This window comes from Leucoraja erinacea, chromosome 34 (genome assembly GCF_028641065.1).
Source record: "Leucoraja erinacea ecotype New England chromosome 34, Leri_hhj_1, whole genome shotgun sequence".
Taxonomy (NCBI): domain Eukaryota; kingdom Metazoa; phylum Chordata; class Chondrichthyes; order Rajiformes; family Rajidae; genus Leucoraja; species Leucoraja erinaceus.
This window is the reverse complement of record NC_073410.1, coordinates 12,970,271-12,994,200: the sequence shown is the minus strand read 5'-3', so window position 1 is coordinate 12,994,200 and position 23,930 is coordinate 12,970,271. Positions and strand designations below refer to the sequence as shown.

Here is a 23,930-nt window from a genome sequence, read left to right as displayed (position 1 = left end):
ATACATAACCTGTTTACAGCGTCCCCTCAGAGGGCCTCAAAAAACACTAGGGAGCAGAAATAGGTTTTGAGCCTCGATTTAAAGGAGTCGATGGAGGGGGCAGTTCTGATGAGGAGAGGGATGCTGTTCTACAGTTTAGGTGCTGCAACCACACCCCTGAGCTTAAACCTAGACCGCGGGATAATTAGTAGGCCCAAGTCGGTCAACCTGAGGGACCTGGAGGTAGTATGGTGGGTTAGAAGATGTTTGATATGGGAGGGGGGGCAAGCCCGTTAAGGGGTTTGTATATGAATAAGAGGAGCTTGAAGTTGATTCTGCATCGTACCGGGAGCCAGTGGAGAGAGGACGAATCGGGATGATGTGGTACCCAGTCAGAAGTCTCCAGTCCAACTAATTACTGTTTGCGTTCAGGCAGCATTTATGCATTTATGAACTACCCTCGGATGCCCATGTTGGGTTTTGGCAGAACCACTCAGATTCATAGTCCTTGTAAAACATGAACTAAAAGAATTGAATTCAGAAGTAACGATCTATCAAAGCAGCATTTGGCCAAGCGTGGCATTAAGGTACTCAAGTAAAACTGTAGTGAACGGGTAATGATTCTAATGGTCAGAATTATATCTTGTGTAGAGCGCTGTGGTAGTAGGAGGTCGATCATCTCGACTCCAGATGACCACTACAGCGGCAATGGCCTCGGACCAGCCATCTTCAACTGGATGAAAGTTGAGAGGTTGGCATGAAGGCACAGAGCCTGTTGCAGCCACAGCATCTGCTCTCATAGAACACAGAGCAGTAGAGCATAGGAGCAGGCCATTCAGCCCTCAATATCCATGCCTAGCATAACCGACACGAGAATAATTTGCCTACATTCCCTGCACATCTAAATGTGCATATCTAAAACACCACTATTGTAACTGCTTCCACCACTACCCTTCTCCAGTTCACCTGTACTAAATATACAACTTCATGGGGTTATAAAGTCTTATGGGGTTAAGAAGCCATAAAGTATATGTATCACATATGAATGGACAATTATGTAGTGCCCTGGGCATTATTCAACGTACACCTGGAATGCCAGAGCTAAAGTCCAAGGTACCACCAGCCGATAGAGGAACAAATGGTTCCAGCAATATTCTGCTCCAGATGGGGTAGCTTTAGACATTGGGTATGAGATAGTCTGAAGAAGGGTTTCGGCCCTAAACGTTGCCTATTTCCTTCGCTCCATAGATGCTGCTGCACCCGCTGAGTTTCTCCAGCATTTTTGTCTACCTTAGCTTTAGACATTTATCTGGCGAGGTTATGCAGGGCTTGGTTTATTTGGGAGTCAGTGTAAGTTATGGAAGGTTTGAAACATATGTGATATATATGTGAAGGTTTGAAACATATGAAGCATATAAAATTATAAAAGGACTCGGCAAGCTAGATGCAGGAAAAATGTTCCCAATGTTGGGCGAGTCCAGAACCAGGGGCCACAGTCTTAGAATAAAGGGGAGGCCATTTAAGACTGAGATGAGAAAAAACTTATTCACCCAGAGAGTAGTGAATTTGTGGAAGGGCAGTGGAGGCCAAGCCACTGGATGGATTTAAGAGAGAGTTAGATAGAGCTCTAGGGGCTAGTGGAGTCAAGGGATATGGGGAGAAGGCAGGCACGGGTTATTGATAGGGGACGATCAGCCATGATCATAATGAATGGCGGTGCAGGCTCGAAGGGCTGAATGGCCTCCTCCTGCACCTATTTTCTATGTTTCTATGTTTAAGTTGTGCAAGGCAACATTGCTGGCCACTTCCAGCTGGCAGAACAATCTCCCGAGGCATGTTATGGGTGTTAACACACACTACACCCAATTATTAATTGGCAGAACAACTGCAGAGAATTGTGCAATTGTTATCATTCCTTTGGTCACAATATTTGAACTTTTAATTATGTATAGAACTGCACAATCTGTCCCTGAAACACACCACAATCAATGGCTTAATTCTGAGAATTTCTACAGTTATTTATTATTATTATTATTATGATTATCAATCTAAATATAACATTTCCAGAAATTCTTAAGAACATACGGCAGTGAATGTGGTGAGGATTGCTGTAATATGCAACATTAGTATTTTTTCTATTCTGAAATATGCTCTCTGAATGTATCTGTATTGGAATTCTCATCGTTTTCTCTGCTGATCTCCTTCAGTTACAGCTCTGCAATCCTCTCATGTATCTGGCTAATCCCAGCTTCATACCCTTTCCCAAATCTAATGTACCATTTGCAGCAGCCAAGGCTAGAAGCTCTGGAATTCCTTCCCAGGTCCTCTCTGTGACTCCATCTTCCTTTCTGCCTTTAAATGCTCCTTAAAATGTGAGCCAAGGAGCTCATTGTGGACTTCAGGAAGTCCAGAGGCGGCACGCACACCCCCATCTACATTAACGGGACGGAGGTGGGACGTGTTTCTAGCTTCAGGTTCCTGGGAGTCAACATCTCCGATGACCTCTCTTGGACCCACAATACCTCAACTCTGGTCAAGAAGGCTCATCAGCGTCTCTTCTTCCTGAGGAAACTGAAGAAGGTCCATCTGTCTCCTCAGATCCTGGTGAACTTCTACCGCTGCACCATCGAGAGCATCCTTACCAACTGCATCACGGTATGGTATGGCAACTGCTCTGTCTCCGACCGGAAGGCATTGCAGAGGGTGGTGAAAATTGCCCAATGCATCACCGGTTCCTCGCTCCCCTCCATTGAGTCTGTCCAAAGCAAGCGCTGTCTGCGGAGGGCGCTCAGCATCGCCAAGGACTGCTCTCACCCCAACCATGGACTGTTTACCCTCCTACCATCCGGGAGGCGCTACAGGTCTCTCCGTTGCTGAACCAGCAGGTCGAGGAACAGCTTCTTTCCGGCGGCTGTCACTCTACTCAACAACGTACCTCGGTGACTGCCAATCACCACCCCCCCCCCGACACTTATTATTATTTATTCAAATCATTTGCTATGTCACTCTTCCAGGGAGATGCTAAATGCATTTCGTTGTCTCTGTACTGTACACTGACAATGACAATTAAAATTGAATCTGAATCTGAGCCAAGCTCTTAAAACCAAGCTCTTGATTTATTTTATTTCTTTAAAGGTGTTTCTAAATCAGTGCTTGACCAAAAGATATTTTATGTTGAGCCAATGGCCGCTTATCTTACCTGACTCTCTGTCACTGTTCCAGAGTTTAGCTTGTCTAAGTCTTGAAATGGTGGGGAAATGTCAGTACCATGGTATTTATAATAAGCACATAGTTGCTTCATGATAGTCTCAAAACACTTCATCTTGTCTGGGTCAGTTTCAGGATTGATATCATTCCGACTATGAAAACAAATTGAAATAAAACATGTTAAAACGTTCCCATTATGGATTGTAGTATTTAGTTTATTTTGGTTTAGTTTAGAGATTCCGCTCGGAAACAGGCCTTTCGGCCCACTGGGACCATGCCGACCAGCGATCCCCGCACATGAACACTATCCTACACACACTAGGGACAATTTTTACATTTACCACACCAATTAACCTACAAACCTGTACATCTTTGGAGTGTGGGAGGAAAGCGACGATCTTGGAGAAAACACACGCGGTCACGGGGAGAACGTACAAACTCCGTACAGACAGCACCCGTAGTCGGGATTGAACGTGGGTCTCCGGTGCTGCAAGTGCTGTAAGGCAGCATCTTTACTGCTGCGCCACCGTGCCACCCTATTGCCAATTGATTTGAATTTCCTACACATCTCTATTTGGAAAAATACTTTGTTCCCCATTGTTTAGACTATATTATAAAAATAATTAAACCTACCTGAAAGGGGATTATAATTTCAAATGGGCATTGGTTTGCAGAATTAGAAATGAGATTTAATTGGTGTGTCACAAGAACTGAATGAGTGCGTCAGGGGATATTGCTGAGTGGTCCATTCCAGACTGCAGGAGTACATGCTGAGGGACTCACTGATGCTTGGTGCAACTAACATGAAAGCTCTGTGGAGGAGCACAGTCTAGGGTCCATCTGCTGGTCATTGAGCGGTAGAGTCTGGTGAGGCCAATGCCTCGCCCCAGGGGACCACCTGTGTGGCAAGTGTTCAAGAAAGAACTGCAGATGCTGGAAAAATCAAAGGTAGACAAAAATGCTGGAGAAACTCAGCGGGTGAGGTCTGAAGGATCTCGACCCGAAACGTCACCCATTCCTACGCTCCATAGATGCAGCCTCACCCACTGAGTTTCTCCAGCATTTTTGTCTACCTGAGTGGCGAGGATCTTAATGATAGATGCAAAAACTCTACGTACGACAATAATGTACAAGTGAGGAGAAAGTCTGAATTGTTTTTTGCACCGTTTTAATTTTGTATGTATATACTTTTTCAATTTTAATAAAGTTTATTTTTGGAAATTTAAAACAAGTTTTATCGTAATGACATACTCACATTTCTGGAGCTTTGACTTCCTGAAGACTTGGGTCTATGTCAATCTCATTTGGATTGAAGGCTATCGATAAAATAGACAACAGATCACTGAACAGATAGTACATAAGGTGCCCGATTAACTCAGGAGGTCAGGTAGCATTTCTGGAGACCATTGGCAAGTGACAGGCACAAAATGCTGGAGTAACTTAGCAGGCAGGCAGCGTTTCGGGTCGCGACTTTCAAGTGACATTCAGGTTGAAACAATATGTGCAGTTGTTTCTACCTGAGGAAAGGTGTCAACTTAAAACATCGCATATCCATGTTCTCCAGAGATGTTGCCTGACTTGCTATGTTTCTCCAGCACTTTATGTCCTTTTGTGTATTAACCAGCATCTGTCCTTCTTTAAACTGCTCTAGATGTCAGCTGATTTACATCGGGGAGACTAAGCGGCGGTTGGGCGATCGTTTCGCCAAACACCTCCGCTCAGTCCGCAATAACCTACCTGAACTCCCGGTGGCTCAGCACTTCAACTCCCCCTCCCATTCCCAATCCGACCTCTCTGTCCTGGGTCTCCTCCATTGCCAGAGTGAGCAACACCGGAAATTGGAGTAACAGCACCTCATATTCCGCCTGGGCAGCTTGCATCCTGATGGCATGAACGTTGAATTCTCCCAATGTTGTCTCCTCCCCTTCCCTAACCCTCGAGCTGTCTCCTCCCCACCCCCTCCCCGCCCTCGGGCCCCTCCACCCCCCTTTTTCCTTCCTTCTTCCCCCCCCCCCCACCCCCCATCAGTCTGAAGAAGGGTTTCAGCCCGAAACGTCGCCTATTTTCTTTGCTCCATAGATGCTGCTGCACCCGCTGAGTTTCTCCAGCAATTTTGTGTACCTTCTGTCATTCTTTATTTCTTCTCCTGTATAGTTTTATTTTCATCCCATAGTTTATTGTCTTAAATGCAGAATATTTTCTGACTGCAACTAAATTGTCCACAGTATCCAGTTACAATCCAGTAAAGATTTATATTCCCACCCACTCTATGGCACTCTTTAAAGGTTTCCCTGTTTATATTTGTACCTATTGACATTTTAAAGATCATCATGCACTCACACCATCCTGCAAGTGGTGGCGCTGTAGTCCCTCCATTTTGTTCCCAGGCCCAAACCAATTCTACTTCCAGTATCCATTTCTGCTACGGAGGTCATGACTTAACAGGAAACAATAGTTAAATTGTAGCTTCAGATATCTATAAAAAGGCAATTGTATAGGATATTAAATTGTGCATTTGAATGTCTCTGACTGAAATGATCCTCTCCCCGGTTTCCCTGGTAACTGTACCACACCTCCCCTTACTCACGCCTCACCTCCGCTGTGCCTCACCTGGACTCCAATCTATCTCCTCCTGCTACTTTCCTCCCTCTGGTTTTAGGATTCACATCTATTCAATCATCTCACATCTCTGTTTTTATCTCGGGCCTTTGTTCCAACTATCTGCTTTATCCAACACCCCCGTCACCTGTGTCCGCCTATCACCAGCCACACTTTGAACCAAAGATCCGTGGCGTACTACACGTCAGTCCTTTGGGCTTTGCAGGAGTGGTCAATCTTGCTCCGCTCCATGATCTTTGCTTTGAACTGCCTCTCCCAGGTTCTGCCTTTCTTCTGCCCCTTACAATTAGTCTACAGAACTGTCTCAACCCGAAATGTCACCTACGCATGTTAGGTTGAGTGACTCCGGCTCTTTGTGCCCTTTTGTGTATTAAATTAACATGAATCTGTAGTTCCTTGTTTCTACCAGTCTCCAAACCAATTTCCATGAGAAGAAATATCCCAACCTGAAACATCAACTATTCATGTTCTCCAGAGATGCTATCCAACCCATTGAATTACTCCAGCATTTTGTATCTTTCTCCATTAGGTTCATTATGTCATTGAACATAATCCTTAATTTGGAAATAACTGTTAATCTGAAAGAGTCTACAGAATGGCTGAAATGGGAATTATATATATATATATATGTTGGTGCACCAGCGAACTTGGACTATTGTCAGTGTTAGGGCAGTGGTGGAACAGCAGCAGTATACCTGGTCTAAACAAGCATGATATGGAGAAGGGATTGTAATTTTTAAATATCACCATTCCCACCATTCCTAGGTAACAGTGCAGTCATTGGGATTCTCCATTTCCAGTGCAAGACCTGTTCAATGGAAACAAATTTCAGAAGTAGAACTGAGCATCCAGCCATTTCTACATTGCACCTATAGTGTAGGAAGGAATTACGGATACTCGTTTACACTGAAGATAGAGACAAAATGCCGGAGTAATTCAGCGGGGCAGGTAACATCTCTGGATAGAAGGAATGGGGTGGCGTTTCAGGTTGAGACCCTTAGGCCTTGACCTGAAACGTCACTCATTCCTTCTATCTAGAGATGCTACCTGTCCCGCTGGGTTACTTCTGCACCTATAGTGATTACTATTGACTTGCACAGAGAAAATGTACAGGACTAATTATTCCCAATGTGTATAATTTATTATTTATATAATTCTATCCCATCCCACTTCAGCCTCTCAAACATCCATACTTCCCCACCCACCGTCTTCACCTACGTTTATTAATGATATCATTGAAATGCCTGTAGTTGATGGTGCCATTGCACTTCAAGTCATACTTCCTAAAGAGGGCATCGCTCTCCTCCAGTGTGAGACGGACCCCGACCGTTTGGTCCAAGCATCGTAGGAATTGAGATCCTGCAAGACAAGTAAGTAGCGGTCATTGCAGAACAAAATTGATTTGCCATTGACTGCAATATTCAAGATTCAAGATAGATTTAATTGTCACGTGTGCCTGATGGCACAGTGAAATGAATTTCCATACAGCCATACAATAAAAATCAACAGGACACAACACACTATAGGGTTTGACATAAAACATCCCCACACAGCAGAATCAAAGTTCCCCACTGTGTGGGAAGGCACCAAAGTCAATATGAATGCGTCTTCTAGGCAGGAAGCACACTCAATAATTCCAAGCTATGCAGTTTAAACCAAGCTTCTGCTGGGGCTAGCACCTTCCTGTTGGAGCATCAATTGGTGCCGCAACTTGGCAAATCATTGGGCATTGTCTACAGATGAGAAAATGGGAAAACGCACTTCCTTATTCATAGTTTAAGAAAGAACTACAATGCTGGAAAAATCGAAGGTGGACAAAAATGCTGGAGAATCTCAGCGGGTAAGGCAGCATCTATAGAGTTGGGTCTCTCCAGCATTTTTGTCTACCTTCCATATTCCATATTCATAGTTGATGCACATCGCGCAAATAAGGGAGGCTAGGTAAGAAGAAGAGCAAGGAAGGAAAGAGGTTTGAGGTAAAGGGAATGTTAAATGAGCCATGTGGAGTATAAATAGTTGGCTATTTCTGTGTTTTGAGCTGAATGTTATGTAATCCTGGTTAATCCATTTATGTTGACATTGCTTTCTGTTGATCATCGTATGACAGGGTTTTGATTTAGTTATCTTAACCATTCAGTGGTACATTCACATGGCAATAAAGGAAATGGACAAATAACAAACTGACCTCACAAATGTCAGATAAAAGTTAGAATACGTCTCCAAACACACACACGATACCATACCAAGTGGGGAGAATTGGGCTTTGCATGCCCGTATTCACTTGCAGATCGCATGAACTATATACTTACCATAAAACTGAAGATGTAACAACATTTTTAACTAATGCATTTAAGACCAAGGAGAATCCCAATGAGCTGGTAGAGCAGCTGCCTCACAGTGCCAGGTTCAATCCTGACCTCGAGTGCTGTCTTTGTGGAGTTTGCACAGTCCCCCTATGACCACGCTGGTTTCATCCGGCTGCTCCAATTTCCGCCCATATCATGTGGGTTTGTAGTTTAATTGGCCTCTGTAAATTACCCCGAGTGTGTGGTGTTCCTGACTTACTTGTGATATAACCACTGTGCAATTTGTCATAGTCTCCAAAGTACTCTGAGATTCGAATCCTTTTCGCTAAAACTGTACTCCTGATCTTGTTTTCAACAGCTTCGATATCCATTTCGCTGAAAAAGACAAAACACTTTCATTAGAATAGTGAAGCGTGTGTACAATAATCTTATTTAACATGGTATCACATCCTGAAGTTGAGCCAAAGTTTCCAATCAATGGAGTACTTTTCAAATACAGTAAATGTTATAATCAGTTGTAGAAACAAAGAACTACAGATGCGACTTTACAAACAAAGACACAGTGCTGGAGGAACGCAGTGGATCAGGCGGCATCTAAATACGGGTCCCGACTCAAAACGTCGCCCATCCATGTTCTCCGGAGATGCTGCCTAAACGGCCTGTCCCACTTTCACAACCTAATTCACGACCTTTTTTACTCGTGGACATTTTTCATCATGTTGCAAAAACGCCCCGACCTACTTGATGCCACGAGTACCTACGACTAGCTTCACGACCTACCTACGACCTACCTACAACCTCGTGACGACCATGCTGCGAGTACGAGTCAAGGGCAAACTCGGCAGAGGTCGTGAATTAGGTCGTGAAAGTGGGACAGGGCCTTAACACGCTGAGTTACTCCAGCATTTGTGACTTTTTTTTTGTGATGAAAATTAGATTGTTAGGAGTGGGGGTTGGGCAGTATTAAATACAATATCATTGAGAGTCCTTAAAATTGATTCAGATTTCTCATCAAATATAGAAAAAGAGACCTTCTGCTGATTACTTCAGTTGCACTCCCTTAGTGTTTCACAAAGGTCATTTGGGAAAGAGTCCTGACACTGTGTAGTCTATCCTTTTCCAGACCTGCTAAATAAAAATGTGAAATTTGCAACACAAAAGCAGCTCCACTGATCTAAGCTGATCTTTATGCTCCATATAAACACTTGTCATTGTGCTGCATAGAACATACTGTGAACAGTGCAGCACCGGACCTGGCACTTCGAACCAAATGTCTGTGCTGAACATGATGCCAAGATATACAAAGCTCCTCTTGCCCGCACATGATCCACAATCCTTCCATTCCCTGCATATCCATCCCTCCATATTCATCTCACCCTTTGGGAATATCTATTCCTTTCTTCCACATGCACACACACATGTATATATATACTTTCCAAAAGTCATTGGATTTGTTTGCTTCAATAGCACCTTGTGTTATCAATTTCAATATTCAACATCATTTCTGGGTATAACTTCTTTCTCCTACATTGCCAATGGTTATATTTATATCATCGGTTTTTAGTTTGCTCACAAATGGAAAAACTACTACATACCTGCACCTCCTCCAACCTCATCTATTGCATCCGCTGCTCTAGATGTCAGCTGCTCTACATCGGTGAGACCAAGCGTAGGCTTGGCGATCGTTTCGCCCAACACCTCCGCTCGGTTCGCAATAACCAACCTGATCTCCCGGTGGCTCAGCACTTCAACTCCCCCTCCCATTCCGAATCCGACCTTTCTGTCCTGGGCCTCCTCCATGGCCAGAGTGAGGACCACCGTAAATTGGAGGAGCAGCACCTCATATTTCGCTTGGGCAGTTAGCACCCCAGCGGTATGAACATTGACTTCTCTAATTTCAGGTAGTCCCTACTTTCTCCTCCCCTTCTCAGCTCTCCCTCAGCCCACTGGCTCCACCTCTTCCTTTCTTCTTCCCGCCACCCCCCCTCCCCCCCCCCACCACATCAGTCTGAAGAAGGGTTTCGACACAAAACGTTGCCTGTTTCCTTCACTCCATATATGCTGCCTCTCCAGCATTTTTGTCTACCTTACATCTACTTCCATTGTTTTTAAGATCTACTATATATAAGGCCATTGCTTAACCTATTTATTTAAGCAAAAAAGCCCCACTATCTATTCAATCTATCATCTTGAAACAATTGCTCGGTTCTGACATCATCCAAATATTTATTCATCTTCCCTGACGCCTCTTATGTCCATCTTCCAAAACTGGTCCAAGTATTCCAAGTACAAGCTAAGTTACATAAAGTTAACATAGCTTTCTGCTCTTGAATTCCATTCTTCTCAAGAATTCCCATTGTTTGGATTTTGTACGGTCTTCTTAATTAGTCTTGTTATATTTAACAGCGTGTAAATATGCAATCGCACATTTCTTTGTGCCTGAAGCCCATTTAAAATCACATCCAATTTGAAATGGCGAAATGTTTTTGTACAAGATGAGAATTGTCAGGTTGGAAGCGTGAATGCTGTGACAGCTGAGGCTGTTGTTTGGCCAGTGCAAGACAATGGAAACAGACAATAGACAATAGGTGCAGGAGTTGGCCATTCGGCCCTTCGAGCCAACACCGCCATTCAATGTGATCATGGCTGATCATCCCCAATCAGTACCCCGTTCCTGCCTTCTCCCCATATCCCCTGACTCCGCTATTTTTAAGCCATGACAGAAGGTCAATACATTAGGAGGTTCAACTCCAGAGCAAACAAAATCATGAGAGACCTCTTCCACCCCTGCAACGGACTGTTCCAGCTGCTACGGTCAGGCAAACGCCTCCGTTGCCATGCAGTGAGAACGGAGAGGTTGAGAAGGAGTTTCTTCCCAGAGGCAATTCGGACTGTAAACGCCTAGCTCACCAGGGACTAACTCTACAGAACGTTTTTCCTTCTATTATTTATTATGTAAAAGAATATGAGTGTTATGATTTGTGTTTATAATTTGTTTGGTTGTTTTGTTGTTTGTCTTTTGCACAAAAGTCCGCGAGCATTGCCACTTTCATTTCACTGCACATCTCGTATGTGTATGTGACAAATAAACTTGACTTGACTTGACTTGACTTGACTTGAGGTATAACGGGGTGGTCTGGGGAGCTGAGATCATGGTTGAACTGATGCAGAAACCTTTTATAAGGTTATTTCAATGAACGCCCACGTCATAAGCCACATCTGTAGATGGAAGGAATGACACCCCACTTCAAAAATTAAATGTTTTGCTGATTGCTTTTTAGTTTGGAAATTATCATAATTAGCCGTCCAAAACTATGAACTTTCCCGGCTCTTTACTTCTTCCCTACGGTGACATGATGAAGTAAGTAATGTTAATAACAAGTATGAACATTTTAATTAATTTTTTTATCTACAGCTGTAACTATTTTAATGACTTGTTTTTAATGATTACATCTATTCCTGTGCTGAGTGAAACCCCAACATGGGCAATTCCGTTACTTTGAAGTTTAGTAATGTCTCTTTGGGAAGGTCGATTAAGACATTGCTATGATAGAAACCATGAGATTTTGCATTTTGAATGCTCTTCTGATGCATCTATTACTTGTAATTCTGATGCATCTATTACTTGTAATTTTATATGTAATTAGGCATGGTTTCAAGGCATTCTTTTATAGCTCGGAACAGCTCCAAGCCCATAGACAGTGATTTTTTTTTTTGTTTAATTATTCCTTTATTAACCACATTCAAACAATATCTCAATTTCGAATCAGAGATTCGGCAGGTCATTGAATCTCGCAGCGATCGTTGACCTTCTGACCACCTATCTAACAGCTAGGTTGGCATCTCACTGCTCTTTCTCCTTGCCATAGGGAGCCAAATCTGCCAAACGCCTCGCTGACAGGAGGCCTCCTCTTCCAGTTCCTGCGTTCACCAGTGCATCTAAACATCAGAGTGGCAAGAAGTCTCAGCCTGAGTTAGACCCCAGGAAGGAAATTGGCTCACTGGCTTAGTCTAGGACTGTTGGTGGGGATGATGGAATGGGAGGATGCGGAAGACCCTGAGTGAAGGTGGGTGAGAGGGGAGGGAGCCCCACGGTAACTGGGCCTAGTTTTAGAGTGAAACGACATAAAGTGCTGGAGTAACTCAGATGACTGAATCAGTTTGAGGAAGGGTTCCGATGTCATCTATCCATGTTCTACAGAGATCCTGACCCGCTGAAATACGACAGCACTTTGTGTCCTTGTGTCCATCAGCAGTCATCGGCAATAATGGACACCACTCCTCCCACTATGGTCTGTTTACAGTAAGCCCTTGTTATAATGGACCATCGCTACTCCAATTTAGGTAATGTCCCATAATAACCCCCCCCCCCCCACCACCCCCTTCCTCCCCAAACCCCCCCCCCCCCCCCCACCATCTCCCCCCCCCCCCCCCCCCCCATCTTCCCTCTTTCTCCCCTCCACCCACTCCACCAACTTTCCTCCCTCTGGCTTTACAGCCCGCAACTACTCAAACTTGTTCACACCTCCCTTTCTTACCTCTGCCCTTCGTCCCAACTATCTACCTGTCAAAAACCCACCTCGCCTAGTTTCAACTATCATCTGCCACACTTTGTCCAGCCTCTCCCCTTTTCTTGCTTCCTTCTCCCCCCCCCCCCCCCCCCCCCCACACAATCAGTCTGAAAAAAGGTCTTGATCCAAAAGGTCACCCATCCATGTTCTCCAGAGATGCTGCCTGACCCGCTGAGTTACTCCAGCACTTTTTGTGTCTTTTTATGGTTTATATTAGTCTCATTAAAGCCTTCGATTCCATCAACTGGGAAGGACTATGGAGCACCACACTCTAATTTAGCTCCCCACGGATATTTGTCACAGTTTTACGTTTGCTTCCAGATGTATTGCAACCCATGATCTTAACTCACCAGTTGGACAACAGCATCAATGACAATGAAGATTAAGTATCAAACTCTGCACCATCTAAGCCTTTGGTACTGAGGAACTCCCACTCAATATGAGGGATATTTAAGATGCCCATGATTCCAACCCAGTTACTTCCATATTTTTCCATCATCTGCCTGTATATCTGTTCCTCTAACTTGTTTCATCTTCCTCACCATAATGCCCCACTCATTTTCAACTCCAGGAGCATAGAGTTGATCTTCAGACCCAATGGACAATTATTCGGCCACACTGACTATAATGCAGAATCAAAATGAACTGAACATCAGTAACTGAGCTGCGATACCCAGAGATTGTTTGTGTTTGCACATACTCAGGGCCAAACTCCACAGCAACATTGATTCATTCACTTCAGCATTCAAGAGGATATCGATTGCACTCCATGCCTGCCAAACATTGGTTCTCTGCCAGCCTTTCCCCAGTGTACAATACTGTACAACATTGCCCTCCAAAAATAAAAGCTGACAGCAAGACGCTGGATAGTGTGATGTAACTAGCATATCTCACGAGCCTCCTCTCACCGAAGGCAGATGAAATTGACTTCACCTAATCCTTTTCTCCAGAGTCTCTACCCGATATTTTGTTACTCCAGTTACTCCAGAATTTTCAGGGAATTCCATAAATTCACAACTCTCTGGGAGAAAAAGTTTTTTCTCACCTCAGTCTTAAATGACCTCCCCTTTATTCTAAGACTGTGGCCCCCGGTTCTGGACTCACCCAACATTGGGGACATTTTTCCTGCATCTAGCTTGTCCAGTCCTTTTATATTTTTATATGTTTCTATAAGATACCCCCTCATCCTTCTAAACTCCAGTGAATACAAGCCAAGTCTTTTCAATCTTTCCTTATATGACAGTCCCGCCATCCCAGGGATCAATCTCGTGAAACTACGCTGCACTGCCTCAATCACAAGGATGTCCTTCCTCATATTAGGAGACCAAAACTGTACACAATACTCCAGATGTGGTCTCATCAGAGCCCTATACAACTGCATGCATCCTGGGTCACGGCAGGGTGCTCTTGGTAATGCTAGTAGTTTGCAAACTGGAAATTTGGCCATGGACCAAGTTCCCACAGGGTAGAAGATGCCTGCTGCGGTCAGTTGTTTCCCCATAGGAGTAGATGGTCCGGAGAAGCATTTTAAATCTCATTTTATCATTCTTAACAATAAAGCTGAACAAATCTGGCCTGAGCCTACCTTGGGCTGATAATGATATTCTTTAAAAATGATTTTACCACAGATGAGATTTTAAATGCTAATGTAATGACAGTTTTCAAAGAGATGGCTTGTCTCTAGGTGGGAATTGCAAATTGAACATGTACATGTTAACCAGAATATATCCTTCCGGCGTTTGTTAAAATTCCAAGTACTATCAAGAACGGCTGCCTGCAACCCCTCAGCAGCTAGTAAATCCACGCTGCTGATGTTTATCAGTGTTTTGCTGATGATGGGGAAAGCTGTGGAGAGGAATTCTTTAATGCAGTCATTAATGTTTCTGCAGCAGCTTTAAGTTGCACTGGGCAGCCCACAGAAGCCTGCATGAATGGTATAAGAAGCATCTCATCAATCATACTATCCCGCACATCAGATGCCTCTTGCCCCTCCTGTGGAAGACTCTGTGGTTTGTACACTGGCCTCGTCAGTCTCCGCAGATCCCAAAGACAGCCATTGTCCTGAGCGACCTCGGACACATTGTGATTAAACCTAGAAGGGTTCTACTGGCCAGTGATGCTTGGCCATCCACCCTCTGCAAGTTGCCAGGAGACCCCTGACAATACGACAGTGGGCATGTAGCCTGAGCGCTGCCAGGAACTGGGGCCGATCCAGGAGGAGAGGTCTGGGAACACATACAACTGTGCCAGCGATGCATTGCCAGGAGCAGGAAGCAAGGCCAGATATGCAGCTGGAGTACGGTGGAACAAGGCAACGTGGGGGTGGGGGGGACAGGGTCAGCTGTCTTCATGGTTCAATCATACTTTACACTCACATGTACCTAGGTACAGTGAAATTCAATTTTCGCATCCAGTTCAGTAAACATCGTTTTATTCGCAAACACAATCTTACTTAAGTACAAGGGTGTAGGAATAGCAGATTAACTGAGGCAGCACAAGAGTCACCACGATTCCAGTGCCCTTTTGTATGATTCATGTGAAAAGTTGTCAAAAATGGAGCACGGGCAGGATTGGGGCCAGATATGCAAATGAGAGCTGGGCAGGAGACTGAAGCAGAGGAACGGGGCCTGATGGACAGGATCAGGTGTGTAGCCAAGACCAAAGGCACCAGACTGGACAGTGTACAGTGAGAGAGAGGGGTGGAAGAGCTGGAAGTCTGTGCAAGGTCAGTGATGGTCAGTTGGGTGGGGAGGGGGGGGGGGGGGGGGGGGGGGGGGGGGAGGGGGGGAGGGGGGGGGAAGGGGGGGGGGGAATAGAAGTGAGGAAGATTTCCGCTGAGCCCACACACTTGTAAGGAAGAGGGAGAGAGTGAAAGGTACCAGCCAAGTGACACCTACATGGGTGCCACCGGTGGGTGAACTGGCACCAAGAGCTTGCTTTGGGAAACCTGTGTGACAGATGCCAACAACAACTATGCTATTGTAAAAGAAACTGCACATAAACAATTTCCACGCCATTGAATCAAAGGATCGTACAGCATGGGAACGGCCCTTCGGCCCGACTTGGCCATGCCGATCAAGATGCCCCATCTACACTAGATTGGTCTTGACTGCACTTAGCCCATATCCCTCCGAACCTGTGCTATCCATGTACCTGTCCAAATGTCATTTAAATGTTGTCATAGTACCAAAGTGGTATCTATGGTACACGGCAGATCTTTTTAATTCTGTAGACATGTCACAAACGCCTGTTCTTTTTGTGAGGATCTTCAGAAAGAATTTAAGAGTTTGAAGAAAGGCATGCCAGCTGCTGGTAATACCATTAATTTGTCAGCAAGGCAGAGGAAACGTTGCAATTTCTCACGACATCTTCAAATGCAAGAACGTTGGACAAATTGAGCAGCTTCAATTGTTTCAGGGTTTTTTCGTTGCAAAGCAAATCTACAGAAGATAATAATGCTCAGAGGGTGAGGGACAGTTTGTGTGCCGTGCTGTGTACCGAGGTCAGTTTTCAGAGCTCATGATTATACATTGCATTTGATTAAAGAAATGCAGCCTAAATGTTCTTCTGCATAGACAAAATCTGAGGCAATTGTTTGCAGCTTGTTAACGTCATTGTCAATGGAAGAACTGGATAATTTAAAGGAATGCTCGTATATCTCACTTAGATTTGGTTCATCAGACAGAATAAGCCGCAAGTGATTACAGATCCCGGTTTATGAATTTTTCGAATGATTGGGGTGGAAACAATAATCACGGAGTTTATTTTTTACAGGCAAAACCTTTGACCCACAGAGTAGTTCTCTCATTCAATTGAACAGGAAAAAAACATCACAGTGAAAAGCTTGTTGAACTAAAAGCAGAATGATCAAAGTACAGCGTTTGGCCGTGCTGAACAAGCTGCAGGAGCTGCCTGGCAAAAATTGCAGATCAAACCTGGGAATTAAATATTTGGTAGACAAAAATGCTGGAGGAACTCAGCGGGTGAGGCAGCATCTATGGTGCAAATGAAATAGGAATGTTTCGGGCCGAAACCCTTCTTCAGACATTGACACTGCTCACATTGCACTTAATTGTTGAGGACTGAAGTTGTCTGTCTTTTTCTTCACTTCCATTCTTCCACATTTACACAGTTTGTGTTGAAGAACAGATTGGGTGTTTGCCAATTTGTGAACCTTGTGTATTGTAAATAGCTGGAACACAGGGTCACGGCAGGGTTCTGTTGGTAACGCCAACAATCTGCAAATTGGAAATGTGGCCACAGACCACGTTCCCACACGGCAGAAGATGCCTGCTGAGGTGGGTTGCCCCATAGGAATAGATAGTCTGGAGAAGCATTTTAAATCTCATTTTATCATTCAGAACAAATCTGGCCTGAGCCTACCTTGGGCTGATAATGATATTATTTTTTAATGATTTTACCACAGATGAGATTTTAAAGGCTATTGACGGTTTTCAAAGAGATGGCTTGTCTCGAGGCAAGATTTGCAAATTGAACATGTGCATGTTAACTGGAATATATCCTTCCGACATTTGGCAAAATTCCAAGTACTATCAAGAACGGCTGCCTGCAACCTCTCAGCAGCCAGCAAATCCACCCTGCTGGTCGCCAAACAATTGTACACAGTGTGCAGGCAGGATGTACTTAAATCAGGTGATTGTAACCTGGCAAGAACATGCACCGCAGAGGCAAGACAGACACAGAGTGCTGGTGTAACTCCACGGGTCTGGCAGTATCTCTGGAGAAAAAGGATAGGTGACGTTTTTGTGTCAGGGCCCTTCTTCTGACTGTGTGCAGCACAAGGTCCCAAGCTCATGAACTTTTTGAGACTTGCAGAGCTGAAGGCGTATTTTCTATTGCAAGGAAAGTGCATTTTACATGCCGAGAAACATTTTTTTATGACACCTACACCAACTGTGGTTTGTTTTTGCAAGTAGACGAAGAGCCATATTTTAAAAGGTCACGTTGTTTGCTGGAAAAATTAAATCGCCAGTGACTGAAGTTACATTGGAAATCCACGACCTTTGAGAAAACTAGCCGAGAGGATCACAGGATGGCTTGGCATAGCACAAATATCCCTCTGCAATTGGATCCTCGACTTCCTCATTCACAGACCACAGTCTGTTCGTATTGGTGGAAATGTGTCAGCCTCGATAATAATCAGCACGGGAGCACCTCAAGGCTGCATGCTCAGCCCCCTGCTGTACTCACTCTATACTCATGACTGCGTAGCCAGTCACACTGCGAACTCCATCATCAAGTTCGCTGACGACACCACTGTTGTGGGACGCATCACTGATGGGGATGAGTCAGAGTACAGAAGAGAGATCGAGCAACTGCCCATATGGTGCCAGCGCAATAACCTGGCCCTCAACACCAGCAAAACCAAGGAACTGATTGTGGACTTTGGAAGGAATAGGAGGGGGACCCACAGCCCCATCTATATCAACGGGTCGATGGTTGAAAGGGTCAAGAGCCTTCAAATTCCTGGGCGTGCACGTCTCTGAAGATTTAATTCAATTCAATTCAACTTTAATGTCATCGCACAAATACAAGTATGAGTACAACGAAATGCAGTTTTGCGTCAGTCCGTAGTAGTTGTACATAAAGAAGAAAAAAAAAATAGAAAGAGAGAAGATACAGAATAATGAAGAAATACAGAATAATTAAACAATGGGGACGGAGGGACCAGAGAAATCTATCGTCGGGACTCCGAGTTCAGCAATGTGATTGTGTTGTTGTAGAAGCTTTTCCTCATCCTACTAGTACGTGACCTGAGGCTCCTGTACCGCCTCCCTGATGGGAGGAGGGCAAACAGTCCATGGTTGGGGTGTGAGGGATCTTTGATGATCTTCCCAGCCCGTCTCAGACACCGTTTTCGGTGGAGGGCATCCATGGCAGGGAGCGGGGCACCTATGATGTGCTGCGCGGTTTTCACCACCCGTTCTCTCCTGGTCCGAGAACACTAATGCAATTACCAAGAAAGCTCATCAGCGCCTCTACTTCCTGAGAAGATTACGGAGAGTCGGTTTGTCAAGGAGGACTCTCTTTAACTTCTACAGATGCACAGTAGAGAGCATGCTGACCGGTTGCATCGTGGCTTGGTTCGGCAATTTGAGCGCCCTGGAGAGGAAAAGACTACAAAAAGTAGTAAACTCTGCCCAGTCCATCATCGGCTCTGACCTTCCTTCCATCGAGGGGATTTATCGCAGTCGCTGCCTCAAAAAGGCTGGCAGCATCATCAAAGACCCACACCATCCTGGCCACACACTCATCTCCCTGCTACCTTCGGGTAGAAGGTACAGGAGCCTGAAGACTGCAACAACCAGGTTCAGGAATAGCTACTTCCCCACAGCCATCAGGCTATAAAACTAGGCTCGGACAAAACTCTGATTATTAATAACCATTTTCTGTTATTTGCACTTCATCAGTTTATTTATTCATGTGTGTATATATTTATATTATAGTATATGGACACACTTCTCTGATTTGTAGTAAATGCCTACTATGTTCTGTGCGCTGAAGCAAAGCAAGAATTTCATTGTCCTATACAGGGACACGTGACAATAAACTCACTTGAACTTGAACTTTATCTGTGTTTTGCTGATGATGGGGAAATCTGTGGAGTGGAATTCTTTAATGCAAACATTAATGTTTCCACAGCAGCTTTAAGTTACACTGAACTTTGGACTTTGAATAATAGCGGCAAAATCGTGGAGCCTGCATGTTTAAGTGTGCAAAAGGAATTTCTAGGTGCAGTTGCGTAGGTGGCAAATAAAGCATTTCTAAACTATTGAACACTGAGACCTATGGAAAATGGCAAATTTGTCCACGGAACAGTTTAAGGGGTCTTGTTGAAGGACATGCCAGAGTAGAATGATACAGTACACAAAGCAGTCTGTCGCTTGCCAAATAAGAACTGGCACCCAAGTTTAATGGATATAAATTGTTTATTTGACAAATGGGAAAGCAATAATCTGCAAAGGCAGACTGATGTGTTTGGAAGTACCAATTTCTGGAAGGAGGTACAATGATTTTTTTTTAAATGGACACAAATGTAGTGGAAGATCCAGCTAAAGCAACTGATAAAGTATCAACCTGGCAGCACAGCCTTGCTGAACGCTTCTTTTCAATAGTGAACACAGCCTCGTCACCTGTAAAGTCGCACATCAATAACTCAATAATGGAGGCTGTTTTGTTTGTGTGCGTACATTTTGACCTTCAGACTTTTGTGATAAATTGTTGAAAAATAAATGGAGTTTACAAAAGATTGCTTCAGAAGAAAAATACAACTGATAGAAACATTACACTACAGCAGCACAATGACAAGAGGGCAAGAGGCAATAGGTTTTAACTGTAAATATTGCTATTTTATTATTAATTTCAACTATTGTAATATGTTGTAAAAGCTACCAGTTTTTTTTCTTTTTAGTGTTTTTATATGTTTTGCATTTCACCTCATTGATTTTGAATGAGTTCACACTGCAGACATGGAGGGATTTTGTTGGGTGTTGTGTTTGGCAACTCCTTGTCGCTTTTCAAAAGTCAGCGTCCCTTATTAAGACACTGTATGGATGGTTACCCTATCGATCGATGGTCCCTAGTCTAAGATAGTCCTTATAGAAACTTACAAAATTCTTAAGGGGTTGGACAGGCTAGATACAGGAAGATTGTTCCCAATGTTGGGGAAGTCCAGAACAAGGGGTCACAGTTTGAGGATAAGGGGGACTCTTTTAGGACCGAGATGAGAAAAACATTCTTCACACAGAGAGTGGTGAATCTCGGGAATTCTCTGCCACAGAAGGTAGTCGAGGCCAGTTCATTGGCTATATTTAAGAGGGAGTTAGATGTGGCCCTTATGGCTAAGGGGATCAGGGGGTATGGAGAGAAGGCAGGTACAGGATACTGAGTTGGATGATCAGCCATGATCATATTGAATGGCAGTGCAGGCTCGAAGGGCCTACTCCTGCACCTATTTTCTATGTTTCTATGTAAGATAGTTCAAAATTAGAGGCCAAAAATGTTGATGGTGACCAATAAATTCAATCCAGTACTCAGAGAATCTCAGCCACCCAAAGAGTGGGCAGAAACTGTTTCCTGTGGGAAGTTTAACACAAAAAGAAAGCTAAATAAACACACGAGAAAGAAAGTGCTGTAATAGAGCAGAATGATAAAAGATTTAAAAGTACAATGTAACAGGAAGACGCTGATGAGGATCTTCAGACAGAGACCAGCTTGGTTGAGTAGTCCCATACTTTGCTTTCAATGTTATCTAATCCAAGGCCAGTTCCATAGAAGAATGTTCATAAATGTATAGCTAAAAATAAACCACAAACTAAAAGCCTTAAGCCAATAAATGCACAGGCTCATAACTGATAGGGTGCTAAACATACACCAGACTGATACTGTGACTGGAATGAACCAGATTCAAGCTATGTAAACAATCATTCAATGCCTTTGTAATTTTCGTTTAGTTTAGTTTAGATTAGTTTAGAGATACAACATAGAAACAGGCCCTTCGGCCCACTGAATCCACACTGACCAACGATCACCCGTGCACTAGTTCTATCCTAGACCATAAGGATAATTTACAGAAGCCAATTTACAAACATGCACGTTCTTGGAATGTGGCAGGAAACCAGAGCACCCAGAGAAAACCCACATGGTCACAGGGACAACGTACAAACTCCGTACAGACAACATCCGTAGTCCGGATCAAACCTGAGTGTCCGGCACTGTAAGGCAGCAACTCTACCACTGCGCCACTGTGCCGGCCTTTAGGACACATTTTTAGCTTTAAATACTATTTTAAGATGTTTCAGTGGGGGAGGACCACAGTGTAGTGTCCTTCCGCTGCTGGACATGGGGGGCACGGTATGGTGGAGACGCCCCTCAAAACAAGGGAAGGTATCCCACGCCAAGGAGCCACATGAGTGGCACGGGTCGGGGACAGACTTGAGAAATGTATAAACTATATTGAACAATTTGTAGAGCCTCTGTCGGATTAATTTTTCCGCACGGTTCACGTATTGTATATATTCATTATTTGAATAAAGTCTATTTTGAAATTAAAAATGTTTTAAGATGTTTCAAATGGCTTGCCATTTATTATTTTGTTTCTGTGCAATAAATGGCAAGCAAGTTCAAGTTCAAGTGAGTTTTTTGTCATGTGGCCCTGTATAGGACAATGAAATTCTTGCTTTGCTTCGGCACACAGAAAATAGCAGGCATTTACTACAAAACAGATAGGTGTGTCCATATACCATGATATAAATATATACACACATGAATAAATAAACTGATAAAGTGCAAATAACAGAAAGTGGTTATTAATAATCAGAGTTTTGGCCGAGCCAGGTTTAATAGCCTGATGGCTGTGGGGAAGTAGCTATTCCTGAACCTGGTTGTTGCAGTCTTCAGGCTCCTGTACCTTCTACCTGAAGGTAGCGGGGAGATAAGTGTGTGGCCAGGATGGTGTGGGGCTTTGATGATACTGCCAGCCTTTTTGAGGCAGCGACTGTGATAAATCCCCTCGATGGAAGGAAGGTCAGAGCCGATGATGGACTGGGCAGTGTTACTCCTCATGGCATATTTCCATCAGTTGAAAGTCTTTCTTTAATCAATGTCTTTAATAAAGACAATGGGATATAATATAATTTCAGGGCTCTCGCAACGGCGACTTCCCCCGCCCGAGTTGCGGGGTTGAAGAGCTCCGGGAGCGGGGCCTACATCACTGCCCCGCGCGGCTTGGAATGGCCGCGGGACTCTGCGAGCGCACGCCGGGGGCTCTAACATCAAGACCCGGTGTGCGACCTCGCACCACCCGGCGTGGCTTTAATGGCTGCGGGACAATCGCCATCGCCAGCCGGGGGCTTTGACTTTGACTCTGACATCGGGGGGGAGTGCAGTGGAGAGATAAGTTTATTTGGCCTTCCATCACAGCGATGTGATGGATGTTTATGTAAATTATGTTGTGTCTTGGGTCTATTTGTTTGTAATGTATGGCTGCAGAAACGGCATTTCGTTTTGACCTCAAGGGGTCCAAATGACAATTAAATGTATCTTGTATCTTGTATCTTGTGTATCTAAATGATCCTGAGTACAAGCAGGGAATCTATCCGGTGTAGATTTAAAATTAGCCCTTAATATTTTCTATTTTATGCTTACAATGTGATAGTTTAACATTAAAAAAAGCAGCAATAGATTCTGAGAAGATAATTGGCTTTGAATTTAAATAATGGGAAGACTTTGGCAATTCTTCGAGGCCAACCAAGCCTCTAATTTCCAGTCCAGTATTATCACCCGTCTCTCTCCACCATCTGAGGTTGAGCAGCATCTGATGCAGCGCTTTGACCCAAAACATTAACAATTAATTTCCCCCCATAGATGCTGCTTGTCCCGCTGAACTCCTCCAACAGATGTTTGCTGCTGAAGACCATTCATAATTTTGGCATCCGATTTAGCCAGGAGCAGAGTTTCTTAACCATTATCATCTGCATCACTAAAGTTGTCTCCATAACATTGACCCATCTCATGCCTCAGGTGGAAGATTGCAACCTTCACGTGGTCCGTCCTGTTCGACTAATGCAATCAACTCGATGTGCACAAACGGAAGATCAAATAGAACAGGTTGTCCTACAACTTTAGGCTGTGCACGCCACATGAAAGAAGAAAATCTCATGCCTCACTTAATTTCCTTTTTGAAATCTTTGCCAATTGTTTTATCTATAGGCATGGGCAGGCATGGTGGTACAGTGGTAGAGTTCGCAGCCTTGCAGTGCCAAAGGTTCAATCCTGACGACGGGTGCTTTCTGTATGGAGTTTGTACATTTCCCCTGTGAATGTGTGGGTTTTCTCCGAGATCTTCGTTTCCTCCCAAGCTCCAAAGACATACAAGTTTGTAGGTTAATTGGCTTGGTATAAATGTCAATTGTCCCTAGTGTGTATAGGATAGTGTTAGTGTGCGGGGATCGCTGGTCGACCCGGACTCGGTGGGCCAAAGGGCCTGATTCCGTGCTGTAAGGCACCTGTCCCACTGATGTTCCTTTACAGTGACTGTCTTCGACCTTCAAGCTCGAGGGCACTCGCCTGGAAAACCTCGAGCTGGATCGACCGTCAGCGATGAAACCTTGAGCTGGATGGACCGACCGCACACTGACACAAACACATCGCAAAGGCGGGGGCCAGGGAAAGCGTGGAGCGCTGTCTGAAATTCACACCCCGCGATGAACAGGAAGGTAAAAGACGA

General features: G+C 44.2%; 1 protein-coding gene across 1 annotated transcript in view; it reads right to left on the bottom strand.

The window, feature by feature from the left end:
* LOC129713013 (uncharacterized) overlaps window positions 1-23,930 on the bottom strand; it is a 97,973-nt gene that overhangs the window by 57,517 nt on the left and 16,526 nt on the right. The window contains exons 2-5 of the mRNA XM_055661858.1: window positions 8,371-8,486; window positions 7,024-7,164; window positions 4,442-4,502; window positions 3,179-3,338 (exon numbers count right to left, since the gene is read on the bottom strand). Of these exons, the coding sequence (XP_055517833.1) occupies window positions 3,179-3,338; window positions 4,442-4,502; window positions 7,024-7,164; window positions 8,371-8,482 (474 nt within the window). The 5' untranslated portion in view covers window positions 8,483-8,486. The remainder of the gene's footprint in view (window positions 1-3,178; window positions 3,339-4,441; window positions 4,503-7,023; window positions 7,165-8,370; window positions 8,487-23,930) is intronic.